Here is a 27,357-nt window from a genome sequence, read left to right on the forward strand (position 1 = left end):
TCAGCTCTGCCTGCCCACATCTGGTGGGTTAGGTGAACTGAGGTTCCCCAGGAAAGGACAGTCGCCTGTTCCCAGAAGACACTGGTTTCTCACAACAGCAGGAACCGGGGACCCCTTTACAACCACGGCAGTCAACAAGGGTTCAGTCCCTGCTCGGGCCTCTGCAAGGCCGGTCATGGGGCTCCCACTGTGGGAAGAGGAGCGGCCCAGGGCTGCCCACGGCTGGGCACTGGCCCCTGCGGGTTCAGTCCCCTGACCTGGGTGAGCAGGGGCAGAGAGCATGGCAGTGGGCAGGGAGGAACCCACAGGTGCGACAGGCCGGCAGGGGGTGCACCTGGTCACTGTGGGGGATTCCTGGCTTCTCCTTGGAGCCTGTGTGGAAGGAGCATTTGGCCAGCCAGCACGGAGGCAGCACCAGGGACGTGGCGGGTTCTGTGCCACACCCCTCTGAGATCCCCCGAGCCTCACCACCCCAGCAGTGGCTGCCCATGAAGAAACTGAGGTAGAGAGCGAGGTGCCTCACCTGCCACACACCGTGTACACAGCAGAGCAGGATTCGAACCCGGGTCTGTCTGACCTGAAAAAGTGTGCAGTGCCGTGACTCCAGAGACTGGGCTCTGAAGGACAGCTTCCCTTTCCTCCGGCTCCCTCGGCCAGCTGGATCTTGATCAGGGGCTCACCCTAGGGGCCCCGCAATCCGCCAATCAGGAGGCTGAGACTCAGGAGGAGGGAACTCAGGGCTGGGAAAGCTGAGACCCTGGCACAGCAGATGTCCCTCCAGCAGGGCCAATCCTTTCCCTGTCCCAGATGGCCCCTGGATGGTGCAGGCCTTGACATCCGCAGTGACCTGACCTTGCCCATCACCAGGGACAATGCACTGACCTGACCCCAGCAGACCTCTGCATGTGGCCAGCTCTTGTCTCCATCCCTCCTACAGCTGAGCCCAAAGCTGGTGGCTCATAGGAAGCGGTGGCATCTTATCATTCAACCCAGACGACAACCAGCCTCTGGCTGGGACCCCCTGACATGCTGGGAGAACCCTCTGCTGCTTCGGTGAGGAGGTGGGCTCTCCAGTCTCCGGTGTCCTGGTTCTTGGGAAGCCAGGCAGCCACAGCTGCAGCACCGAGTTTGCAGGAAGCCAGGGCCAGCTCACCTGGCCATGTAGTGCCCCAGCACCCCACTCCTGCCCTGGGTCCTCAGACAGCCCTTGACCCCCTGGCTGCTGGTGCCGAGGCTCTCCACCTCTGCCTCCCTCTCCCCCTCCTCTTCTTCCTGCTTCTCCTCCTCCTCCTCCTCCTCCTCCGGGCTGCTGTCCCAGGAGAAGGTCAGTGTTCGAAGAGACACCTGGGGCTCCCCAGGGAGCAGATTCCGCTGTGGGGACAAGGAGCCCCAGGTGGCCCACGAGGAGAGCTTGTCCTGCAGGGCTTCTTCCGGGAAGCCCATATCCTCAGAGAATTCCGGGTGTGACAGGAGCTCCAGGTGCCGGTCCCCACCAAGCCCTTGACCCGGCCCATTCTTGGCCAAATAGCCGGAGGACCCAGCCTTGTCCCAGGGCGAGGAATACATAGTGCTGGACCAGCTCCTGTCTGAGGAATCCCAGGCAGAGGAGTCTTCTCCAGGGACCTCAGGTGTCCAGGGTCGCCCTGAGTCCACGCCAGACTCTCCTGCCTCAGAGTGCCCTGAATCCCGGAGCTCTGGTCCCAGAAAGGTTGCTCGTTCAATGTAGGGCTGGAAGCTGGCACTGTCATCTTCGTCCTCGGTGATGTCCTCCTCTGACCCTGCCTGCAGGGTGTCCAGGGCCCTGACCTGAGGGGTCAGCCTGACCTTTCTGGTCAGTTTCTTCTGGGGATAGAGGAACAAGACATCTGGGAACTCGAGTCCACTGTGCTGAAAGGTCACCACGGAGCGTCTGTATCCAGAAAAGTCCTGATAGGGACGGGGGAGAGGAGAAGGTGAGGCGGCTTTCCGGAGCACGGCCCCTGGCAGCCGATCTGAGGCAGGGTTCAAGTACACACTGCTGCTTCTTGGGAGGTGCTCGCAGGACATTGCATCTGGGCCTCCATCCTGCCTGGAACCCAGGGAGTCAGGGACGTGCACCCCAGAGCTGCCCCTCAGAGGGCAGAGGCACCTGGGGTATTTGTCCACCAGCCCTCGGCCACCACTGAGGGACATGAGGGCTGGCAGTGGTGCTGGCTCCCTGACAGGTGGGCTGGCACAGAAAACCTGCCGGGGGCTGGCGCTGGGTGGGGGGCAGGCCGGCGTCCACCCCAGGCAGTCGGCAGGACTTCTCACAGGACCTGAAGCCTGGGACTTTGAAAAGACTCCGCTGCCACCCAGCTGTGGCACAGGGACACTTGGAATCCTTCCTCAAAGCACTCCCCCCTATCCCTGGGCCTCACCCACGGCCAGGCCTCGTCTGAGCAGGTGCCCTGACCCCCCCCAGGGAGAGGTCTGGCACCCCAAGGTGGCCTGGGCAAGGCTCGCCTTGGTCAACTTGTGAACCAAGCATGGAGAGCCTCTGAGTCTCCCTGCGGGCGCTCCTCTCCCCAACCCCTCTGGCCATCGCTCCAGAGTCCCAGGGCTGAGGGCTCTGCTCTCTGCCCTTGAAAAATCCTTACTAGAGGTGAAGTGACCTAACTAAAAGGCGCTGAAGTCCCTTCTCCCGCATGGATAGATGTGCTACTGTATTTGGTGCTGAAGGACCGTATCGCTAGTGGAAACGCCACACGGAGACACGAGAGGCTGGGCCATCTCAATATTCCATCTGAACTACGCAAACCCCAGCCCTTCCTGCCTTGCGCTACCCCTCCCTCCCCACCTCTGCACACCCCCAGATTTGCCGTACCAGGGCCTGTGGCATATTTGCCTGCTGAAACCAGAGGTTGCCCTGAAGACTCTTCCAGATCATACCCCCCGTGGCAATCACTAATAGCAGTGGCAGAAGTGACGGCCAGGCCAGGACTGCCCAGATGGTCTCTAGGGAGGAAAAATATCATTAGTTTCAGACACACAACGGTGCCCCTCTACCAGTGTGGGGGCACTTCACATGCACCGTCCTGTTCAGTTCTCATGAGAATAAGCCCCTCCTACAGACTGTGGAAACCAAGGCTCAGAGAGGTTATGTAAGCTGCCCAAAGACACACAGTGAGTGTGGCAGAGCGGGGATTTTCACCTAGGTGAGTCTGTCCCCAGATTCAGACTTTCAACCACTACAACATGAAACTCTCGAGGCCCCAGAGGAAAGTCCCCTGGACAGCACCACTTTGTACTCACCTGGGGTATTCAGGAAGAAGCAGACAGGGGTGGAGAAGTTGCTGTATTTCAGGGAAACAAAGGTGTAGATGGTCCTGGCGCTGAGACAGTAGCACCCGCTGGTGCCTGGCTGTAGGGGCACCTGGACTGGCTGGCCATAAGGGGTGGCTGGAAATAGGGTCTGTTTGGAGAAAGGAACAGAGATGAGTGGAGCTGCTGGGGGGACCTGTTCCACACGGTCAGGATGGGGTGGCACCGGCAAGCAGGGTAGGAGGGGACCCCAAACCTTCTTTTCTTTTTCTAAATTGAAGTTCAGTGTCAAGGGTGCACTTCCAACACTAACTGTTTCCTCTCGGCTGAATGTCAAAGTAGGGACATCTGGGGTCCACAGCAGCCTGTCCTTTGGGGTCACTCCCATGTGCACCCCACCAGGGCCAGTGAGTCTCCACTTTGAGAGGCCAATTCCCAGGCTTCCTTCCCGTGGGCCTCCCAACCTCTTGGGGATGGGGTTGTTCAGCAGTTTTGAGCTCAGAAAAGTCTCCAGTTGCTCTGTCCAATACAGTAGGCGGTGGTCACCTGCGGCTACCAAGCCCTTGAAGCAGCTGGCCCAAATGGACACGCTCCACGTATGAAACACCCACTTCCAAAGAATCAGTGAAGAATAAAAGGGGAAACAGCTCGGTAATTTTTATGTATTAACTTCATGTTGAAATGACAACATTCCACTGCAGGAAATAAAATCTGTCAGTGAAACTGAAGTCTGTTGGGGTTGGGGGGCTGCAGCCCTGTGGTAAAGCACTTGCCTGGCAAGCATGGGGTCCTGCGTTCCATGCCAGCACCGCCAAAAGGATTAAAAATAAAAAAAGTAAAAATCTAATGTGGAACACTTAAAATGACAGACGTGATTGTATTCTATGTCTTTTGAATGGTGCTGGTCTAGAAAATTCATAAGGTTTTTTTTTTAAAGTTTGAAATTGACCCATAAAAATCGTCCATAGCCGTAGGTACTGTGTGATGTGTCCGCATCGTGTGAGCTTCCGGAAGACAGAACCACGCTGCACCCAGGTCTTATCCCGAGGATGAGCGGGGTGAAGGCTGGTTTTGTGGGAGAAAGAATGAACCAGAGCAGAGGTCAGCGAACCATCTCCACTTTGTCTGTGGCTGCATGTGAGCCCCGGCTGCGGAGTTCAGCCCCTGACAGACCCCACAAAGTCAAAAATAGCCACCCCCTGACCCTGTGCAGAGAAAGTCTGCTGACATCTGCCGTAAGTAAATCAATAAGGGCACATTCACAGGCAGGCGCCAAAGCCAGGTCTGAAACTGGGTCTACGCCCACGGGGTATTCGTGGCCATCTGGGCCCTGCTGGACTGGCGGCTTCTTGGCTTCTTGTATGTTCTGTGATGAAGCTGTTAGCCTGTCAAGTAAGCCTCCCATAGCCCATCAGACTTTAATCAGATTTTATTGGAAAAAGAAAAAAGGAAGGGCTCATAAAAAAGAAGACCTCGGGGAGACGCGCGCAGCGAGCAGGGAGCAGGGGAGGCTAGAAGCAGGGGCTGCGGAGCGGGGAGACCGGCCTGGGGCAGGGACGGGACTTCGCACCTTGTTTCTGGTGCCCTCCTTCCAGAGTTCCGCCTCGTACTTCAGGTCCAGGGCGGGCATGCAAGGGGGCAGCTGGAACGTGGCGTTGACCCTCAGGACCTTCTCGGTCTGGGTGAACACCAGGATGGGTGAGGCCGGCTCCACTGGAAGGAACAGCAGGAAGGGTCAGGACGGGCCAGCACCCTCTGGAGGCCATGCTGCCTTCCTCCCGCCCCGAGAGGCCTCTGGGGAAGGGAGAAGCACGCTAGCTGCTGTGGACACCTGTGTGCACCAAGCACCTCGCACATGGCCTTGCTCTGACCCTGGGAGGGAAGTTCACGATTCTCTTTTGGTAGAAGGGACACTGGGGCTTGGAGGGTGAGCGTCTCTGGCCAAGCTCCCAGGGCACCTGCCCTTACTCATGGTCTCCTCCACCTGGGTGCCCTTCACGTGCCACTGGCCTATCAGAATCCTGCCCAAACGTATTAGTTTCCTGTTGGCTGCTATAACAAATGACCACACCTTTGCCCCAGGTCTCACACATGGACCTTTCGTGGAGTTCCCTTCAGGCTCACTCAGCTTGTCCCGTGGAGGTCCCTGCTCATCAGCCGAGAGTCTCTCCCGGCTCCTGAAGGCACCTGCCTTTCTCCTCGCCTTGCCCCCATCGCCACACCAGGAATGGCACACCTGAGTCCTCTCCGTCCTTCAAATCACTGACTTCCCTGCTGCTCTGTGGCTTCTGCCTTGTGCTGCATAAGGTTCTCTGCTTTAAGGGCTTTGGAATGAGAGTGGATCCATCCGGACAATCCAGAATAATCTTACTCTTTCAAGACCCATAGCCTTAATTAAAATTCCTTTTGCCACACAATATACACATCCAACAAACTTGTGGGTTCCAGGGATGAGGCCAGAACCTCTCCAGAGGGTCATTCAGCCTATCATGGTCTTTCCTCGGCCTCCCCAAATCACGTCCCTTTTAAATACAAAACACATTCACCCCATCCAAGATCCTCGGGGCTCACCTCTCATTACGGTATCAATTCAAATTCCAAAGTTTCACTGACAGAATCTAAACCAGACTCAGATGAGACTCAGTATAATCCATCGGTGGGACACAGAGCTTCTCTGTCTATGGGCCGGTGAAACTAAAGGATAAAATGGTGGGATAGGCCCAGGACGCAGTTCCAGGCCTTCCCGTTCAAACAGGGGCCCGGAAAGATAAAATGGAGTCACTGGTCCAAAGCGGCTTTGAATTCCAGCCACCAGAAGTCCGTGAGGTCTGGGAGTCCTTCTCCTTGGCTCCTGGTGCTGCCCTTGAGCTCCTGGCTCCACCCTCCGAGTCACCCGTCCTTCCTCACTAAGGGCAGCAGGTATCTGCCCCGAGCAGTTTGTTTCAGTTTGCATCTCCCAGGAGAAATGGCGAAGTCCCTTTTTGTGACTTCATACCTTCTCCGACCCCACGAGTCTGCACTGCCAGCTATGGATATAAGGTTTTCACAAACTCTACGGAGCTCCTGTGGATACCATGGGGACCCACGTCACCATAAGTCTCTTACACACCTGGAGCTGTCCCAGTGGCTTGGTTTCCCTGGAGAACTTTGATGGACACCTGCCTTCCTGCCCATCTTCCCTTCTCTGCTTGTTTCTTTCTTAATCAGCACCTGGCCTTCCACCCAGATCCCTTTCTTCCTTCCTCCCTTCATTCTGTCCCATTTTCCATCCCTCCTCCTCTACCCTGTGCATCCTTCCTTCCTTCTTACCCAGACCTGTCCCTCCTTTTATCCACCCACCCACCCAGCCTATTCTCACCCCAGTCCTCTAGTCTTCCTTCCCTCCTGTCCTTTCCGCCCCTCTCCATTCCAACCCCATCCTCCTCTCTTGGAACCCTATTCTGCGCTCATTTTGGAAACCCTGGACCGCCGGGGACAGAGCTAAGGTTCAAGGGCTCCTGTCTGGGTGTTCGCCCTCCCTTGGTGCCTCCCACCCATCTCTCCACCTTGCCCAAGATCAAGATCCAGACTCCCATTCATCTCCACCAACTGCTCACAGGGCCTCTGGGCAAGTCACCCAGCATCTCTGAGTCTCTCTTTGATTGCTACTATTTTTTTAAATGAGTTGATGCAAACAAACCGCATAAGTTTGCTGTGAGGATTAGAAATAAGAATCTATTGGAAACAAAGTGCCTTCCTCCCCCAGCGTGAACACTTGTGGCTGCCAGCAGTGAGTGGGGAGGGAATTTCCCCCGTTTTATTTCTTCACCCCCCTCCCCAAATTTCTAGTGTATAGAAAAATACTTGGGCAACTACATTTTTAAAAAAAAAAAAAAATTTTTTTTTCTAGAGTCAACAAAAGTGGGAGTGAAGTACCAAGGGACGCTCTGCTGAAGAGAGAGGCCCTGTCGGGGAGTCCAGCCCTTTCCTGGCCCTCCCTGCAAGCCCATAATTCCCACAGAAGGCAGGCTACAGCCATGGCTCCAGCCGCACTGGCCCCTGGCCCTTCCCAAGGCTTCTTCCAGAGCCAGGGCCACAGAGGGCCGCCTCCCTCAGGTGCCCTGCTTCAGGGAAGTGGGGGCAGGCGATGTGACGTCCATACAGGGTCGTCTTGAGTGGATCGGGGGATCTCTAGGGAACTGGCAAAGCACACTTCCGGGTGTGTCTCAGGGGTGTCTCCGAGGCAGGCTGGTGTGTCATCAGCGAACTGCGGGGAAGATCCGCCCGGGTGTGGCCGCCCCGCCCGGCAGGCTGGAGCCAGCGAAACGGAAAAGGGGAAGAGGAGGGGAAACTCCCTCCCCGGCTCCTGCTCCCCCCTCGCCCAGGGCCGGCCCAGCTGGGGAGGGAGGCTTTCGGTCCGCAGCGCAGGGCGGGCTTTCTGTCTTTCTAAGGCTTCTTGGACGGAGCCACTACTGGTGCCCAGGTCTCTCCAGCCTGCAGACGGCCACCGTGGGATTCTTCAGCCTCTGCGATCGTAGGAGCCACTTGGAACTGACCTCTCCCATCACTGCAGAGTCTATTGGTTCTTTTCTCTGGAGAACCCTGACTAACCCCGTTAGGACGGCAGCGCCACCGAGGGAAGTCCCCACGTCCCTTCCCTGCAGACCTACCTTCAAAAAGGTAATCCAGGTACCTGGACTCCACCCAGGGGGACCGAGCACTGGCACAAGCCGCCTGCACACGTGCCTTGAACTTGTTGTACAGGTCCTGTTTCTTCAGGCACATCAGGGGACACTCCAGGGCCCGGGTTCCTGCACACTTTCCCACTTTTTGCCACCTCCTGGGGATGGGAGAGCTGAGGGCAGACAGGAGCGCGTGAGACGCGGACTCAGCCTCGGTCAGGGAACTTAGAGAACATCACACACACACACACACACACACGTTCAGCCACCAGTCCAGGCAGCCAGGCACCAGTGGCTGAGACAGAGGCAGGACAGTCTGCTTGGGAGCTCAGACAGAGGCGGACGGATCCCTGGCTCTGCCTCTCACCAGCTCTGGGACCTCACTGACCCTGAGCCAGTCTCCTCATCTGCCATGACTCTCACAGGGCTGATGTAGCCGCAGCTATCGCTAGTACTGGTGAATGTTTTCCATATGTTTGTTTATTCAGGCACTTATGAGCCACCTGCTGTATGCCGTGCTCAGTGCTGTGTGGATCTCAGGGGGAAACACGCAGGTCCATGACTCCAACCTCCTGAGAACACTGAGGTCTAGAAGAGACCGACACCCTGGCATTGCTCCTGCACTGGCGAATTGGCAATGCATGGCAGACAAGGTCTGTGCCCGGGAACCTACATGTGGGGGAGGGGTACAAAGGATAAGGATCACACCAACAAGATAAACCCAGAAGCTGGTAAGTGCAGTGACAGGACCAGGCAGCATGGAGTGACTGCTTTCAAAAGTGGCTCAGAAAAGGCCAGGAAGACAGTGTCGAAGGAGGAGCCCTCCATGAGGAGGAGGAGGAGCCAGCTGAAGGCTGGGGGAAGGAACAGCAGGGACAGAAGCCCTGTCATAGGAAGGGGAGCTTGACCTGTCCAGAAAATGGCAAGGAGGCCGGCATGGTCGAAGCCCAGTGGGCAAGGGTGGGAGAGGCCAGACGGACCAGAGACGAGGGGCAAGGGAGTGGGCAGTCAGGTGGTGCTCCCGGGCTTGCTGAGGAGTCTGGATCTACTTCGAGCGTGCTGGCGAGCCGCTGGGGACTGGGTAGGGGCACTGCCATGGTCTGAATGTTTATGTCCCTCCAAAGTGCACAGGTGGTGGTGTTAAGAAGTGGGGTCCTGCTGGGTGTGGTGGTGCACACCTCTCATCCCAGCTACTCCGGAGGCTGAGGCAGGAGGATGGGGAGTTCAAGGCCAGACCGGGCAGCATAGTGAGACCCTGTCTCAACATAAAAAAATGGGAAGTGCTAGGGATGTAGCTCAGTGGTGGAGTGCTGCTGGGTTCAGTCCCCAGTACAGAAGGGGTGAGAGAGAGAGAGAGAGAGAGAGAGAGGGGAAAGAGAGAGAGAGAGGGAAAGAGAGAGGGGAGAGAGAGAGGGAGAGAGGGAAAGAGAGAGAGAGAGAGAGGGAGAGAGAGAGAGAGAGAGGGAAAGAGAGAGAGAGAGAGAGGGAGAGAGAGAGAGGAGAGAGGGGAAAGAGAGAGAGAGAGAGGGGAGAGAGGGGGGGAGAGAGAGAGAGAGAGAGAGAGAGAGAGAGAGAAGCAAATGTGTGTCTATATGACATAAATCACTGTTCACTGAGAAGATTAAAAGTCATAGGTACATAAAGATCACATAGCCAGCACATAGACTATGGTCTTTAAAACCTTTTCCTACTAAACAGAGAAGTGGCTCACTGCAGATCTTAGGTCAGGAACCCCACAAGATGAGCCTGGGACACCTTGTCATTACAAATGGTGAGAAAGATAGCAAAGATTACCAGAGTCAAGTTAAAATGATTCAGGGCTTTTTTTGTTTTGTTTTGTTTTTTGTTTTGTTTTAGACAGGGTTTTGCTAAGTTGCCGAGGCTGGCCCTGAACCTCAGCCTCCAGAGTACTTGTGATCACAGGTGTGCGCCACTGCACCTGGCTAACGTTAAAAGTCTCAGAAGAAACCCACTGGCTAAAGACGGGACAATTCAAGGTCAATGTACAGAATGAATTGCAGTGGATTAGACACCGTCAGTGGGCCTGGTGGCACATACCTGTAATCCCAGCAACATGGGAGCCTGAGGCAGGAGGATCACAAGTTCAAAGTCAGCCAGCCTCAGCAACTTAGTGAGGCCCTATGGAACTTAGCAAGGCCCTGTCTCAAAATAAAAAATACAAAAGGCTGAGGGTGTGGCTCAGGGGTTAAACACCCACTGAGTTCAATCCCTGGTACCCAAAATAATTAAATACAATAAATGAATTGACACCATCAGATATACTTAATAATAATAGAAGTTCATAAAAATAATAAAAGAAGTAGTCACCTTTGGGGGAAGATAGGGAACCAATTATTCCGTCTTACCTATCTGAACACCTGTGTTTCAAATACTAGATGAGGGGACATAGCTTTTTATGAAATGATTCCAATGAACACAAGGGAAAAGTAACAATTAGAGTATTACCATTTTGCAAGCCTCACAGGTATTTTAAAAAGCATATAAAGAAGGAAATTATTGCAAAGGTCCAGACTCCTCTGACTTGCAAGTCCTTCTAAAGTCATTCCAGCTACACAATATTCCACAGTGGAATTTTGAGCAAAAGACACTTTCAGCAACGCCTCAGTCTCCTCATCTGTAAAGTGGGGTGCGGGCCCATCCTCCTAGGGCTACTCTGAAATTAAATACATTTAACGTACCGACACAGGGCTGGGGTGCAGCTCAGGCACTTGCCTCGTATGCACAAGGCCCTGGGTTCCATCACTGGTACCAGCAAAACCAAATCAAAACAAACAAATGAAAAAACTTCAGTGAGGGCCTGACAGGCTGCGGCCACGCAGCACGCACAGCCAATGGAAGGTGCCCCTGCCGGCTGGGGCGGCTCTTGCTTTTGCAAGCTCTCCTGTAGTCTGTGCACACCCAAGCCCGGGTCCCATTCTTCACAGCTGGATGCTGCAGATGCAGGGATCATGATGGCACAGGAAGGGCACACATTTTGTGGTCAGATGGGTTGGGTTCATCCTCTACAGCACCTCTCTGTGATGGGGGGGGGGCATAGTGCCTGCCTGGGGGTCCTGGGAGAGAAATATTCCCCAGAAGGCCTTCAGCAAGGGCCCAGTTGGGACCGAGGACATGGTCCTCCTTGCCTTTCCTGCTTCACTCCATCACCACCAGTTCCAGATTAATCTTCCCATGTATCCGCTTTTATCATCTTACTGTCCACTAAAAACTCTATAGGCCAGGCGCAGTGGTGCGCGCCTGTAATTGCAGTGGCTCCGGAGGCTGAGGCAGAAGGATCATGAGTTCAAAGCCAGGTTCAGCAATTTAATGAGGCCCTAAGCAACTTACTAAGATCCTGTCTCTAAATAAAATATAAAAAGAGCTGGGGATGAGGGTCAGTGGTTAAGCACCCCTGGGTTCAATCCCCAGTGCTTAAAAAAAAATCTCACAAAACACTAGGAGCCGGGCACAGAGGCACACACCTATAATTCCAGTGACTAGGGAGGCTGAGACAGGAGGATTGCAAGTTCAAGTTCAAAGCCAGCCTGGGCAACTTAGACCTTTTCTCAGAATAGAAAATAAAAAGAGCTGGAGACAAAGCTCAGTGATAGAGCCCTTGCCAAGCATGCAGGAGTTCAATCCCCAGCACTGTAAACAAACAAGCAAACAACAAACAAAAACTCCACATAATTTCTATCTATGTTCAAAGCTGGTGCATCTGCTCCTTTAGATTTGTAGTGACTGTATGGGCTTCCAGACTGAGAAGCACCCAGGCCCTGTTCGGCCCCTGGGGGAAACTGGGATTTCTAACAATGTTGCCTTTTGCAGGCTCTGCAGGTCTGGTGCACCCTCACTAATCAGCTGGAACAACTCAGGAGCTCCTCTTCCGGGAGGGGGTGGGACTCAAGCACCTTGTCCCATGCCCCGATCTGCTCCAAAGTTCCTCAAGACCTACCACATTGCGCAGGTCTGTCACCTGCACGCAGTTCATTCAACACCATTCCTACCATCCCACCTTCTCAAAAGCCCCTCCCCACATACCTGCACGTGCCATCTCCCACGGGACCCAGAGACTCACCGAATGTCGGCCACGCCCAATGCAGACACCCCAGGGAAGTCCCTCTCTCCTTACCCAGCTCCGCAGGCTCCCAGCCAGCAGCCCAGAGACTGGCTTTACTTTTTTTTTTCTTGGTGGTACTGGGGACTGAACCCAGGGCCCTTCTGCACAAGAGGCAAACACGCTACCAACTGCTCACTTTACCTTTGATAGGCCACAAAATAGGTCACGTTCTGGGGGTTGCCAAGCCCAGGGAGCCACGTCAGGTACACGCTGAAGTTCTGGGAGAGCAGTGTCACGTTCCGAGGAGGGGCTAGGCAGGGGCTCCCTGCGGGGAGAAGAGGCCATGAGACCTGGAGCTCTCGGCCGCTTAGGGTTGAAGCGTGTCACAACAGGTGTCAGATGCTCACGGAGTTTGAGGAACCAAAAGCCACCGACCACACCCCCCCCGCCTTAGTGTCCCATCTGTGCCACGAAAGGAGGCTTCTGTCCACTCCAGACCCAAGGGTCCCGGCAGAGCTCCGTGGAGTGGGAACGATCTAATAGCCTTGCTCCTCTCCTGGACTCCTGGGGCTAGCAGCCCTGAGGGGCTCCAGGGGCAGGGGCTCTTTTTCTCAGCAGTCCCCAGGGCCCGCCTGGAATGCTCTTGCACTCAGTAGGTGCACAGTAAGTACCTGCGGAGTGGATGAATATTATGATGACTTGGGTCACTAGAAAGACTTCCGACCTGCCCTCTAATTCCAACTGGATGTAACTGGATTGAACTAGCAAAGGATGCCTCCCAGACATTAGAAGCAGAACACCACCTCGAAGTGACCCATGCCGGGGGCAGGCAGAGAAAGGAACTTAGAGGCATCTTTCCCACTAGCAGACTGGGCTCCCCACTTTCCACTTGCCTGCAATGTCAGTAAATGGACCATTCGGTACTTGCCCACGAACTTAAAGTGGTCCCCGCCCTGTACAGACCGTCAGTGGCTTCTGGGCCTGATTCTGCATTCCTGTCTCTCCTGACCTGGGGACGGAGGACTGCCCTCCTGACTCACTGAACCAGGGCATGTGAGTAACCAGTCCTTGATCTTGTTTCCTACTGTGGCAGTGGGTTGATCTGGGTCCTCATCTGAAGAACCAGGTGGGGGTCCCAGTGCAGGGCATGATCAGGAAAGCAAAAGCTGAACTCAGCTCAGACAAGATCTGCAGGACATCTTCCAGTATAAACATGTGAGGGACCTCTGGTCATGGGCGGGACTAGTAGGCCTCAGGTTGTGGACAGGTACAGGAAGTCTCCCATGAGAAGCTGGCTGGGGGTGGTGGCACACACCTGTCATCCCAGTGGCTCAGGAGGCTGAGGCAGGAGGATCGCGAGTTCCAAGCCAGCCTCAGCAATCTAGCAAGGCACTTAGCAATTGAGAGAGACCCTGTCTCTAAATAAAATACAGAAAAGAGCTGAGGATGTGGCTCAGTGGTTAAGGGCCCCTAGGTTCAATCCCCAGTGCCCCAAAAAAGTACGTGGGCAGCTCTCACGGCCAGCTCCCCTACATTTCCTGTGAGGACCGGGCTGCTAGGGCTCTCATGGTAGAACCCCAACTTAGCTGGGGGCTCTCAAAACAACTTTTCCCCTCATTCTACCCTCCGTGTTGCAGCAAGGGTTCAAATAAAAGTCAAGGTCAAGGGTACAGCTCAGTGGTAAAGCACTTAGGTCCTGGGTTTGATTCCTAGCACCATGGGAAAAACAAAAACAAACAAACAAACAAAAAAAGCAGGAAAAGAAATACTCGGGCCATGTCCCTGTTTTGCTTAATCCATCTCTTGAACCATTTCACTCCAAATAAACTCCAAAGTTTTCCCTGTTACCTCCCAGGAGCCACCCAATCTGACCCACCCCCTCTCCTTGCTCCCTCCTCTGGGTCCCCCCACGCCTCCTGGGCCCTGGGGGCCTTTGCATGTGCTGTTCCCTCTGCTTGGATGGCTAGTCCTCCCCAGATGTCCACCTGGCTTCTGTCACACTCTTTGATGTTCCTGTCTTGGTGCCAAGTTCTCTGGCCACCTTTAACTGCCCTCTACTTCCCTCCTCGAGGTTCACCTTTCTCTTCTGAAATACGCCCCTGATTACACCACTCTCCAGTTTCATGTGCTGGAATAAAGTCCACGTTCCTTATCGAGGCATGGGAGGCCCTGCCCAGTGTGACCTGGCTTGGCCATTCAGTGGATGTCTCCCTGACATGCCCAGCACAAGCTCACTAGGCTGTGGCCAATTCTCCTTCCTGCTGTCTCCAAACCACCACCTTCTTTTAGATGTCTTTGGACCCAGGCGTCTTGACCTGACTGGTGTTCACCATCTAACTCTTGAAAGACTTGATTCACATTAATGCAGAGGCAACTTCATCTGTATGCTAATTAAAGCTGACCTGTTTAGGAAATCTGACTGTTGTCATGATTCAAATGTCAAGTTTCCTGTGTGAGGGACCCCTGGTCCTAAGCGCCCTTCCTGCTCAGGCTGTGCAAGTAACAAATCGTCGATCTTGTTTCCTTGGCTAGGCTGACTGTCCCTCTTCTTCCCTGACATCTCTAAGAGGTGGTGGCTTTGACGATGAGGATGAAGATGATAATAGCTGCTGACGTGTATGGTACTGCCACATAGAGACAGGATGCGCCAAACGCTTCAGCTGAGTTCTCTCTTGCCACCTTTGGGAGTAGGTACTGATTATGGTCCTCACGCCGCAGGCGGGCACCCAGGTTCTCCTCAGGTAGTGAGCTGTAGAATCAGGATTCAGATCCAGGCCTAGCCACCTGCAGAGTCGAAGCTCTCGGCTTGCCCCCTCCAGGGATCCTGCGTCTTTCTGCCTTCTTCTTCTACTTACTGACCACTCTTAGTCAATGGCACCTGTTGACCACTTACGCCAAGCATTTCAAACAGAAACACAGTTCCACTTCCCGTCTTAAAGGAGCTCATAGTCTGGTGGGTTCTGAACCCTGAAGTGTCCACATGGGATGTCCACATGGGCCATGATGGAAATCCATACCCACTGCAGAATGGCCTCCGGGAGGGAAGGCCCAGGTCTCCTGATGGCCCTCAGCTCCGCTGCCCAGCCTGGGCTGTCTTGCCCCTGACATTTGATCCAAATGTGGATGCCTGCATCCGCCCTGACCTGTGTCCTCTAGCTGGACCTGGATCATGGTTATACTGGTGCTATCATAACTCCTAGCTCTGGCAGGTGCCCAGCAGGGCCAGTCTGTCTGCAAGTCATTTGTGGAGTAGTTTGTGGGCAGGACAGACCCAAAGGCTGAGCTTGTCCACAGGGGAGACCAACAGCTAAAGTCAACACAAGTGACAGGCACTGGTTTGGCACTTCATATGCAACACCTCATGTGACCCTCAGGACAAACCACCCTAAGGGTAGGTGTCCTTCATCCCCCTTCTAGAACCGGCACTAGGCTCAGAGACAAATATTAAATTACTGACTAAGAGTACACAGCCAGTGTGTGTGTAAAACACAGGACTGCCCCATCCCCAGGTTTACTGTCCCTCATTAGCTGCAAACACACTGCTGCAGAGCTGGCAGGTGACCTAGAGAATGGATGCCCTGCTCCAGCTGCCCCCCAGCGTCCCAGGCTGAGTCCCTGTTCTGTGTCTGTCACCTCTGCTGTCCTTCCTGGGCATCACCCTTGAGTGCTCTGAGCCTCAGTTTCCCCATGTGAAAAAGGAGAATATCCGCCTCGTGGGTTGCAATGCTTTTAAAATAAGACAAGGCAGTGTTGGGCACAAAGACGGCTCAGAAGAGGTTGGCTTGGAGTTGATTGTGTTCAAGGACACTTCCAGCTCTTTTAATTGTGTATCTAAAACTAGAAAGACTCGGGGGTGGGGAGCAACTTTTAGCCCTTCTCCTCCCTGGATTGGTTGGAGCTGCGGAAGGTGTGGGTTCAGTGGGGTACCCAGCCCAAGGTATTTTGTACCCTTCCACCTCAGTTACCAGTGGGGACTCAGAAGAGTCACACAGCAGGGCCCAGGCTCTGCCAGAGCGCCATCCCCCGACCGTGGGGCATAACAGCCACAGAGGAGAGGGAGGGCAGTTCACTTCTGCCCCGCTTCGGTCGCTAGTGAGGGTCAAGCTGGCAGGAAACTTGAAGAATGCAATAAAAGCCTCTTCAGCTGCCCTGTGCCTCCGTCCCCGTTCACCTGGAGCTGGGCTGGAGCTGGGAACATCTCCTCCCGGAAGGGAATTCCAAGACTCTGGGCAGCTTAGTCCCAAGAAGCAGCGAACCCGGCGTGCGGGCAGGGCGGCTGCCCCAGCTGGCGTGGCTTCAGCGGGCTACAGCTCAGGTCCCCTCCCCGGGGCCCTGGGCCCCGGCCCGGTCGGGGACACTCGCGCCCCGCGCCCTCCCCGCCGCGCGCCCTTACCTGGAGCGGCCAGCAGCAGGCACAGGAGCAGGGGCGCCCACCGGCCGGGCCCCGCCATCTCGGCCCCACCGGCCGCCGGGGCCGGGCCCAGGTCCCCGCCGCCCGCCTCGGGCCCAGGGCCGCCAGGTGACGCGGGCGGCGACGGGCGGAGGCGGAGCGGCGGGCGGGGATCCCCGGGGACGCCCCGCGAGGAGGGAGCGGCGCGCAGCGGTCCCCGCCTCGGCCCGCTGTTTCGGGGCGTCGGGTGGAAAACAGGACGTGTTGCGGGAGGTCGGGGGGTGGGTGGGGGCGGAGAGCTGCATGGGCCGATCGCCACGGTCAGGGTTAGAGCGGGGCCTGGGAGCAGAGTTCAAGGCCAGCGCGGCAGCCCCGACGCGCTGAGCTGAGCCGCCAGCTGCGCCCACGTTTTCTGCCCGAATCTCCGCAGGAGCCGCTGACTTCGCTCCGGGGAGTCGGACCCAGAACTTCCTGGACTTGATGGGGGCGGGGCAGGGTGCCCTACTGCCACCGAAGCCTGTTTAACCAGAATGGTAAAGGCTTCCAAGAAACACAGGCCACTTCCAGATGATCTGCAGTCATTAAAAAGGATGTTGTCAAAGCTATGCAGTGTCACAAAACACGATCACAACAAATTTAAAGACCCTGATTGGCTTTCATTTTTCTTCTTGAATCTTTCCACAAAACAGAGTAAGTGTTCCAATGAGCCAAGCAGAGCAAGTGGGTTTTATAGACAGGGAAGGGCTGAAGAAAGCAGAATTTAAAAAAAATATAAATTTAAAAGCATATTGGTCATTTCAAAGTGACTTTTCCTGTAAGGTGGAGACAAGAAGACAGAAAAATAACTCGTTGGCTTAAAACATCAGGTTAGTATTTTGTGTGTCAGGAATAATTCAGTGGGAACTTCATTATCATGCCAACTAAAACTGGCCTGTTTGGGAATCTGGCTATTATCTTTCGTTTCTCTTGATTTCTGAGGTCAGATAAACAATTTAGTTTCAGTTCGGTGACTGAAACTTCAGCCTTGGTGACTCTATTTTGAGTTTTAGTCTCCTCTGTTCAGGTCCAATGTAACAATGGCCTCCTGTCATTTTTAACAGTAGGGAGATGTTTGCAGAAAAATAAATACTAAAATTGAACATGTTAAAAAAGTGTGTCAACTTGCATAGATACAAATATGAAATACTGTCTAATATATTGATAATTAATGGTGTTATTTCTACCTCTGAGTGGTAAGTTTTTTTGTTTTTTCTTTTAGGGTTTTTGTTTTGTTTTGTGGTTCTAGGGATTTAACCCAGGGTTGCTCTATCCCTGAGCAATATTCCCAGCCTATTTTCACTTTATATTTTGAAACAGGACCTAGCTAAGTTGCTCAGGTTGATATCAAACTTTCGATCCTCCTGCCTCAGCCTCCTGTCATTGGGATTACAGATGAAGGCCGTCACCAGGCTACGATTTCCTTTTTAAGTTTTCTTTTTCTGATCATGTGTAGTTTTTAGGTTTTTCAATAATTAACATGTATTGTTTTCCCAACAAGAAAATTTATTTTTATCCTAAAATTGTAGCTGTGTTAATCAAAAACTCTTAAGATTGAGGGATCTCCGAAATAAAAAGTTCATTGGGACTTTATAGATGCTAGTCAGGTAAGGACCAGCTCCTGGGAAGCTTCCAGAAAACACCAGCAGTAAGGTCAGAAAGCAGGTGGAAAAGCATTTTTATAATGAATATTTGGGGGAGGAAATTATAAGCTGTTTACATTGAACCCACATTGACTGTAAATGGGAGGGCAATCCATAAGAAGAGGGGGTGCATCCAGACTATTTGAGGTTAACAGTCCAGCCGGGCATGGTGGTACATGTCTGTAATCCCAGCTAGAATTTTTCTCTTGTCAGCTGTCATTTATGAACTATGATATTTTCTGTCCTTATGCAATTCTTTTTTTGGGGGGGGGGGGGGTACTGGGGATTGAACCCAGGGACTTTAACCTCTGAGCCTCATGCCCAGCCCTTTTTATATTTTAGTTTGAGACAGGGTCTCGTTAAGTTACTTAGGGCTTCACTAAGTTGCTGAGGCTGGCTTTGAACTTGCGATCCTCAGCCGCGGCTTCTGGAGTCACTGGGAGTACAGGCATGTGCCACCACACCTGTCTCTTACACGGTTCCTGAAGGAGATATTGCTTCCCCTTTACAGATATGGAAAGTGTCATCTGAGAGCCCAACCAACTTGAGCAGTTTGCAGGTGCTGGGGTTTGGTCCAGCTGCAGGCTTGTGTGACTCTGTGGCCACCCTGCCTCTGGGTAGCTGCTCTGTTCTCTTTGGGTATCAGTGACAGTTGGTCAGGTGTGACCAAGCCATGAATGGGGTTGAGACACGAAGCAGAGAGAAAGCTGATACTTAAGTCAAATACCGGCTCCCAGCTTGAGTGCCCCCAGTTCTTGGGGAGAAGATGGATTGTCACAGAGCTTGGTAGGTCCAGAAGCTGCTCTAAGGTTGACTTTGGTGGTGGCAGGTATTTGGAAGTTGAAGGAAGGTTCTAGAATTTGCAGCATGCCTTTGGCTCAATCAGCCTGTCACAAGGGACCCATAGAGGTGTGTTTGGATGCGTTACCTGCCTTTGCAGCCTGGGGAAGGAAGAGACCTGAAGTGCGAAAGGCTTTGGTGTCTTGGGATGTCCTTGGAAATGTCGGCCTGGTCTCCACCCAGCAACTGCTGCTCTTCCATCAGAGCCAGGCTGGCTGAGCCGGGAGCAGCTGGGCCCTGGAGCCCCCTCTGGGCTGCGCCTCTGGGCCTGGCTCTTTCAGACAAAACGTGCCTCGTGCTTGTTCTGCCTGCTCGCCCCTCTCCCCACCTTGGAATGTCAAGTTAGCACACTGATTTGGGATGCCTGGGTCCTTGAAAGGACATTTTGTGACCACAGGCTTGGGCAAGTTGGATCTCATAAAACCTTTAAAAAATGTCACATAGATACAAATGGGAAATTGCAGCCGTTAGCACAGCCTCGTGTCTACCCTGGTCCTCAGTAAACTGCTTTAGCTTCTTTCAGGTATCTCAGGTGCTGATAATAAAGTCATGGGGGGTTATATCTTTATTGAAATCTTTTTACTGAGATCTGCCAATAGCACTTTTACTGAGTCCTTGCTATACAGTGGCACTCAGGATACTGCAGTACTTACAAGATTTTGCAGGGGAGAGGGTGATGGAACCCAGGGGCATTTTGCCACTGAGCTACATCCCTGCCCTTTTTATTTTTTGAGACAGGGTCTCACTAAGTGCTTAGGGCCTCGCTAAGTTGCTGAGGCTGGCCTTTAACTAACGATCCTTCTGCCTCAGCCTCCTGAGTTGCTGGGATCTCAGGCCTGCCCCTCCCTGCCTGGCTAATATTGTCTTTTAATAGATGAAACTCAGAAAGGTTACAATGTTTCCTGTGATACGTGGCTAATTATAGTGACGGCTGACACTTGGGCCCTGGTCTTTCTGTCCTCGAAACTGTGGTTTAGACTTCTGCTATTCAGATGGTTAAGGGCAAGTGAGAAGAAAGTCCCCCGATCTTGATCACTTCCTGATTCGCTGTGGTCGGTGTCTTTTCGCTTGGCACAGTGGGCACTCCGGTGCCAGCCTCCCATTTGGGATGGGATAGTAGGTAGAAGTGGTGGTTGGAGTTGGGCTGGGGGCCCTGCTTGGTTGGGTTCAGCAGCCTCCAAGGGAGGTGTGAATCCTGATGGAGGCCAGCAGCACGTGCCCTTGAACAGGAGTGGGCTCCTGCTGCTGTTCCCACACGCCCCTGGGTGGCAGAAGCCCCTTTCCCTGGGTGGCAGAGGAGCCCACATAACTGAAGCTCTTCCATTTAGAGCCCCGGCCAGGGCTCTCCGTCTCCAGCGGGGCCCAAGATCTCTAAGTAGCAGTCCGAGGCTTTCGCCTGCTCCGTGAAGCTGCCCTCCGGGCCTGTGCCCCAGACACAGTCCGCAGGTCCTCTGGCTCCCTTGCCTCCTGGCCTTTCCGGACGCTGGTCTTGTAGACAACATCTTGTTGCTGGAAACAGGCTGGTCGAGCACTTCATTTTACGCCCAGGGGCCCAGAAGGAAACAAAACTCCAAATTCTGAGCCCTGATCCACAGTTTCTCACAACATTTATGGGTGATCTGGTGTCATCTTGACCTTTTTCCTCTTTAAAACAATTCTGAATCTATGCGGCTGAAGGCCTCGAGCAGGGTCTCTGACATAAAGCGCGCTCACGGAGACAGAAGAAACCGCTCTTTTCAGAGGCATCTGGTACCTTTCAGGAGTGCATGCCTAGGGCAGTTATTTACAATCCTAAAGGTGGGGACCCAGGGTTACTAAGGCTTCCTGGAGAAAGGCTGAGAGAGGGAGGAGCGCCCACCGCTTCCGGCCTGGCCGTCTTACCTAAACCTTTTGTAATCCCAGCTCACATCCAGGTCCGGTCTGCCATCGCAGTCTGCTCTTGGTTCAGCCTCAGGTCGCGTTCCCTCCTTACCTGGGCTTGGGTTTGCTCCCGATCCCTGTGTGTCTTTCTGATTCAGCCCTTTGTGCTGGTGTGATGGAATACCACAAATGAGGTAGTTTATGATCAGCGGAAATGTATTTCTCACAGTTCTGGAGGTTGGAGAGTCCAAGGCCAATGTGCCCAAAGAAGAGGGCCCCATCTCCGTGCTTCCAAGATGGCGCCTTGAACTCTGCACCCTCTGGAGGGAAGAAGCACCCTGTCCTTGCACAGAGCCAGGCAGGGGAGGGACAGCCCCCTCCAGAGGCCCTTCCCATGGCAGCCTTAGTGCAGGGCTCTGGTGACCCACACACCTCCCATCAGCCCACCGCCCAACACTGCTGCATTTCCAACGTACCGTGTTTGGGGACACATTCTAGCCATAGAAGTCTCTTTGGTGGTATGTAATCACAATTTCATAGAAATTAGTGCATTTATTATCCTTCTTCCTGAATATATCCTCAGTGACTTAAGGACTGGCACAGAGTAAGTGCTCAGTGAGGGTTGGAGGGGGTAGCTCAGTGGTAGAGCACTTGGCTAGCATGGGCAAGACCCTGGGCTCAATTCCCCAGCACCACATAAACAACAAATGAATAAACAAACAAACAAATCTCAATGAAAGGGGCATAAGCAAGCCTTAAATGTCTGGGGCTCAGTCAAACACAATTCCATAGACCCCAAATGACTCAGCCCTACTACTCCAAACTCTTAGAGGGGCCCCAGTAGCCACTGAATGTTTACCAGGTAGAGTTAGACTTCTCATATGACTCATAAGACTTCAGTATCTCTTCTGAAAGTGTGACTTCATAATCACGCTTCCCTCCATAGTTGGAATTTTTCCATCTTCCACTAACCAACCTCAAGAAGAATGTTTACAAATACCATGGAACAGCCAGACATGGTGGTGCACACCTGTAATCCCAGCAACTCGGGAGGCTGAGGCAGGAGGATCACACATTTGAGGCCAGCCTCAGCAATTCGGTGAGGCCCTAAGCAACTTAGTGAGACCCTGACTCAAAATAAAAAATAAAAAGTGCTGGTGATGTGGCTCAGTGATAAAATGCCCCTGGGTTCAATCCCCACTACCCAGAAGAAAAAGAGTGTAATTGGGGAAATAGAACTGTACTGGATGACAGAACAAGGCCTGGAGGTAAAATACACTAGAAGAGAATTTTACATATCTGAATTAGTGCCTGGGAAAGGGAGCGGTCTCCTCCCCTTTCCAGTCAGCCCTTGTGGCCCCTACCTTTTGGATTGTAAATGATCCCCCTAGGTATCTAACTACTCCCCTTTGAAGTGTAGACGCCCGGGTGGAGGCTTTGGGCCTGAGGTAGAGATTCGTCAAAGGCCCTGTCAGAGGAGCAGTTCTTCCGCGTATCCCACTCTGCTTCTCTGAACCCGCTTCTTGCTACAGACCCCCCGCGCGACCATGTCTCTTGTAGACTAGAAATGTCATGGCACCAGACAGCCTATCGATGTGGTGAGAACTGGTGCTGAGCTCGGAGTTCGCAGCCTGCTCTCGGGGCCGCCTGTGAAAGCTGGAGTCGCCCCGCTCTTGAAGCGCGGGGTGCTGTGTCCTGTCTGATTTCCACCACGGACCACCTCGGGCGGAAGCATTCAGTCTCCCTCTGCGGCCTGCAGCGCAGTGGGGGGATCCTGCGATGCTGGGGTGTGGCTCATGGTGGAGCCTTCCAGTGAGGCCCTGGCTTCTACCATCTGCCGCGCAAAACTAATCAAAGCCAAACCAAAAAAAGAGGGGGTCGGAGGGTGGATTATCGCTAGGCTGCAGGGGGTCCAGCCAGGTTGGGGTGATAGTCATTGGAAAAGGCAGAGGTGGGGAGGTGACAGCTCACTGGGATGAGGTTTGAAAGGAGAATCTACGGCTTTTGGAGGAGAAAGGGCCAAGGGTAGGGTCCAGTTGCCCTGGGTACAAACGGATGAAAAGATGGAGGAAACGGATTGCAGAACACTTGGCTCTGTTAAAACGGAAATTCCTCTGGGCACTTTCCCCCCAAGAGACTAAATACTTTAAAAGGTTTTAAGCTCCTGTTTTGGCTGTTGCTTTTCTCGCTCTTCTCAGGCTGGAGGGAGACAGGCCCATTTGTATGTGGGGGTAAGAATCTGCCAGTTGCAAAGGCAGAGACCCCAGTCTTGAGTGAAAGAGGAATTCCCGGCGCTCACCAGGTGGATGTGGTGCTGCGAAACTCCAGCAGAGAAACGCTCTGCGGTATGGGCTGCTGCCACTGCCCTCCCCTGGGGACAGGGAAGCTGTGAAGACAAACAGCTCTCGCCTCCCTGAGGGTGGCAGGTGAGCAGATCTCTAGGAGACCACACCAGCTTCCTCCCGTCTCTCCTCTCCACCCGGGAAGACAGGCATCCGATGCTGCCCGGGCCCCTCCAGCGACCAGCTCTCTGCATCTGGGGGCTGCCGATCCTCCTTTTGAGCAGTTCTGGTTGGGATGTCGGCTTCAGGCTGACCTTCCTCCCGAAACTCCCTCTGGTCCTCTGTCTCCTTTGGGGGCCTCAGAATGAAGCGAAGCTCTCCTCTTCCTGCCTGCCTCTCAGATGTTGAGATTCCCCAGAACCTTCTCAGGCGGTGCAGAGAGGACGCCGACTTCCTGGAGTAAGAGAACCAGGCTGGGAAGCAGGAGGTTGGGGCTCCAGCCCTCAGCTGCCTGGAACTCGGTGCAGGCAGGCAGGGTGGCCGCTCCCCCGCTGCAGAGGGCAATGGCGAAAGAAGGAAGGGAAGGGCATCGACCAAGGTCACACAGGTGGGGCTGGGGAAGCTGGGCACACGGTTCCAACGCTCCCACTGTTTATGGCCTTGAGCAAGTTCTGTCCTTTCTCTGGGCCTCAGCTTTCTCATCTGTGACTTGGGAACTTTCGTTTGCATTAGAAGCACCTGTGGGGTGTGCTGGAACACGGACTTGCTGGGGCTCCTTACCAGAGTCCTTGATTCCTTGTTTTTCTGAGGTGGGAACGGAGGGTTCATTTAGCCAGTTCCTGGGTGATTCTCATTGAAAGCACCCAGAAACCACTCGGGACAAGGGAGCTCACGCAAGAGATTTTATTAAGCAGACAGGCAGAGTGTCTGCCCACAGGGAGGGTGGGGGTAGGGAGAGAGGGGGAGGGAGAGAGGGGGAGGGGGAGAGGAGAATGAGTGGGAATGACGGGGGTGGGGGTGGGGGGAGCCATTCTTTAGTAGTGGAATTTCACGGGCTAAGAACAACGGGCCAATGGCTGACGAGGAAGGAAGTTCGCGGCCAACACTCTGGACCAATGACTGCCGAGAACATCCGTGTGCTGTGCAGTGGGCCAATGGCTGGCTAGGAGGTGCGCAGGCTGGCGCCCTGGGTATAAAGTGGCGGCAGCAAGGTGGCAGACCTGATGGCGATACTGGTGGGCGTGCTGCCAGCCAGTCTGGGCTCCACACTGAGAATCACTGTGGTATTGGATTCTAGCTCGTAGGTACCGAGCATGGTGGGGGGTGAGGGGGTTCTCCCTTTCCATTCAGTTTGGCCTCTATTAAATGGTGTGTGTGTGTGCCCGCGCACGGATGCCTGAGCCTAGGCAGCGGGCATTTTGTTCTGAGATAGGGATTTAGGATAAAGAGAGAAGGGCTGACTCTTAAAGGAAACTCCGTAGCCATTGAGATGCAGAAAGTACGGTGGTAAACCTTGACCCAGCCCGTGACCCAGCCCTTGGCCAGGCCCTTGTAAAATGAGGGAAACACACGCAGGGAACACTGGCGGGAAATTGTGCGGCTGCACCCCGGGTCCACCTCCAGCCCAGCCCCTGATCCTGCCCTTCTATAAATACTGGACCCCCAGTCCAAGTCTGCCCGCATCCTCCCTTGCATGTGGATCTACCTCCTAAATAAACCTGCCTCTGCCTTTGTCTCTCTCCTGCTGAACTCCTTTTCAAAAACACCAAGAACTGAGACCCCCTTCTCCTCGGGGAACTCCTCAGACCCTTCTCCAGAGACATCTCTTCTCCCGTGACAGGTCCGCAGTCAGCTTAATCCAAACCATCAAAGGAAGTTCAAGAACGAGGCAAACGACAGAAGAATAAAGAGTGGCTGCCCATTCAGATGGGAAGGAAACCGGAGGAGCGAGCCTAGAGTCTTACAGGTCCTGACTTGGTTTACTGACCTCCCGCTATGCCCTAGCTGCTTTTCCAATAGGATCTCATTTAAATCTTACAGTTCGTCTGTAAGGTGGATACCAATAACCAAGGCTTTGCCAATGGGAAGCTGAGGTCCAGAGGGGTCAGAAATATACCTGGTGGGAATGTAAGATTGTACAGCCGCTATGGAAAACATTTCGCAGTTCCTCAAGGGGCAAAACAGAATTGTCACACCGCCCAGCAGTTCCACTCTTAGAGGTATTCTTGAGAGATTTGAAAATATGCATTCACTCAAAAACTATATGAATGTTCATAACAGCATTAAGCATGTAGCCCCAAAGTAGAAGCCACCCAACTTCCGTCACCGAAGAATGGATAAACAGATTGTGGTATGGATACTCTTCAGCCATGAAAGGAATGGACACCTGTAGACGCCACCGCCTGGATGAATGTGAGAACACTATCCTGACCGGGAGAAGCCAGATGATAAGAGCCACATGTGGCCAGGTGCAGTGGTGCACATCTGCAATCCAGCAACTCAGGAGGCTGAGGCAGGAGGATTGCGAGTTCGAGGCCAGCCTCTGTAACTTAGTGAGAGGGAGCTCAGTGTGTGTGGGCCCCTGTGTTCCATCCCCAAGTGCTGTAGCCTGGTCCACTTGATGCTGAGACTGTAGCCCTTGCTGTTCTGCCATTGCAACTTACTTTTAGAATGGACATGTTTCTTTCTCCTTCTCTCTCCCTGCGCCTCCCTGGTCTCTCCCCTAACTGATCTCAGGGGAGAGAGGATTACTTTTCTTCTCCATCCTAGACGGAGTCCTCTGTCCCTGAGCACACACCCACCCCAGGAACAAGTAATCCAGACTTAGGGGATGTCCCAGAAGACCTCAGAAATGACCAGCTCCCATATTAACAAGCGAATTACGACTCCACATAGAACGCAGGCACGTAGCCTTTGAGTCCCCTTTTAAAAGCCCCCTGTTCCCCCTGATGGGCAGAACCACAGCCTCTGGGGCGGGAGTCTCCTGTGTCTCCCCTTTGCTAGCAAAGCAATAAACCTTCTTTTTCCTTTTTCTCGAAACTGTGTCCTCATGATTGGATTGGCACTGGGGACAAGGACCAAGCTTTTGGTAACAGTACCTCAAATACGAAACAAACAAAAACAACCAACAAGAGACCACACAGTGCAGGTTTAATTTCTGAAATGTCCAGAACGGGCAAGTCCACGGAGACACTGGGGAGGCCGGGCGGGAGGGCCGGCAGCGGGGGCCAGCGGGCATGTGGTCTTCCTGAGCCATGACAGTGCTCTCAAACTAGATGGTTAAGCAGATGTATTAAAACTATGCTTTTAAAGGGCGAATCTTGCCGTACGTGACTCACGTCTCCGTTAAAGGCGGGTGGTGGTGACACGCACGGCCGCACCGGGCTCAGCCCCTGACCTTGGCCAGCCTTCCTTCTCAGTTCTCGGCCTCAGCCTGCTGTGCAGTGGGGGCGGGTGGGGGTGGAGGGGATGGGAGTGGAGGGGGAGGGCCATTCCCATCGGAACCCCCTCCCCCTCTCCGTAAGAACAGCCAGGCTCTGTGCAAAGCTTATCTGCTCCTTGCAGGCCTGGGAAGCCCCAGGCACTTGACAGCATTCCCAGGTGCGCTGGCCGCCCCGTGCAGGCGTGCAGGGACAGACACCGCAAGGTGCCAACATGGCCCGGGGCCCAGAGGCCCGCTGGCTCCTTCTGGGAAAGCGGGGCCTGTGGGAACTGGCAGCTGGGGCCCGAGCTCAGGCCCTGCCAGCATGGGGTGGGGGTGGGGGCTCGGGTCCTAACAGCTGGTTCTTGTGGGCCTACTGTGTGCTGCATCCTCAGGGATCTCCCTTGCTTCCCTTTAGTATGTCTTCCTCTTCTTTTCTTTCTTCCTTCCTTCCTCCCACCTCCCCTCCCTCCTTCCCTTCCTTCCTCCTTCCTTCCTTTAATACTGGGGATTAAACCAAGGGGTGCTTAACCACTGAGCCACATCCCCAGCCCAGCCCAACCTTTTTTTTTTTTAATTTTAAAACAGGGTCTCACTAAGTTGCTGAGGCTGGCTTTGAGCTTGTAATCTTCCTGCCTCCGCCTTCTCGGCCCCTGGGATTACAGGCATGCCCCACCATGCCTAGTTTATCACTGTCTTGCTAATTAATGATTTTTTAGTGACACAAATCATACCTGAATACATTTTTGGGAGGGGGTACCAGAGATTGAACCCAGGGACACTTAGCCACTGAGCCACACCTGCAGCCCTTCTTATGTATTATTTTTGAGACAGGGTCTCACTGAGTTGCTGAGGCCAGCTTTGAACTTTCAATCCTCCTCT

The 27,357-nt window shown here is 53.8% G+C and overlaps 1 protein-coding gene across 3 annotated transcripts; it reads right to left on the reverse strand.

The window, feature by feature from the left end:
• On the reverse strand, positions 1-26,634 carry IFNLR1 (interferon lambda receptor 1). Of its 3 annotated transcripts, none has more exons than XM_079138325.1 (8): positions 26,393-26,634; positions 12,205-12,328; positions 7,932-8,116; positions 4,853-4,995; positions 3,274-3,433; positions 2,846-2,976; positions 883-1,926; positions 1-847 (listed from the first exon to the last, which is right to left on the reverse strand). In XM_079138325.1, the coding sequence occupies exons 3-7, from the start codon at positions 8,044-8,046 to the stop codon at positions 1,150-1,152; spliced, it is 1,326 nt and encodes a 441-aa protein (XP_078994451.1). In that variant the 5' UTR covers positions 8,047-8,116; positions 12,205-12,328; positions 26,393-26,634; the 3' UTR covers positions 1-847; positions 883-1,149. The 3 variants fall into 3 exon arrangements, with proteins under 3 accessions (XP_078994451.1, XP_078994449.1, XP_078994450.1); XM_079138323.1 differs by lacking the exon at positions 26,393-26,634 and adding an exon at positions 16,397-16,624; XM_079138324.1 differs by lacking the exon at positions 26,393-26,634 and adding an exon at positions 16,397-16,624 and having other exon boundaries at positions 1-814; positions 865-1,926.
• Between the last annotated feature and the right edge of the window lie 723 nt (positions 26,635-27,357).

This window comes from Sciurus vulgaris, assembly GCF_902686455.1.
Source record: "Sciurus vulgaris genome assembly, chromosome: 1".
Taxonomy (NCBI): domain Eukaryota; kingdom Metazoa; phylum Chordata; class Mammalia; order Rodentia; family Sciuridae; genus Sciurus; species Sciurus vulgaris.

What these genes read in the sequence shown, in the direction of transcription:
- IFNLR1 (XM_079138323.1), bottom strand. Translation starts at nt 16,454, where the DNA reads ATGGCGGGGCCCGGCCGGTGGGCGCCCCTGCTCCTGTGCCTGCTGCTG. An exon ending in AGGAGGGCACCAGAAACAAG is followed by an intron (nt 3,434 to 4,852) that starts GTGCGAAGTCCC and finishes TTCTCCAAACAG; the next exon opens with ACCCTATTTCCAGCCACCCC. An exon ending in CAAATATGCCACAGGCCCTG is followed by an intron (nt 1,927 to 2,845) that starts GTACGGCAAATC and finishes CGTCCCTATCAG; the next exon opens with GACTTTTCTGGATACAGACG.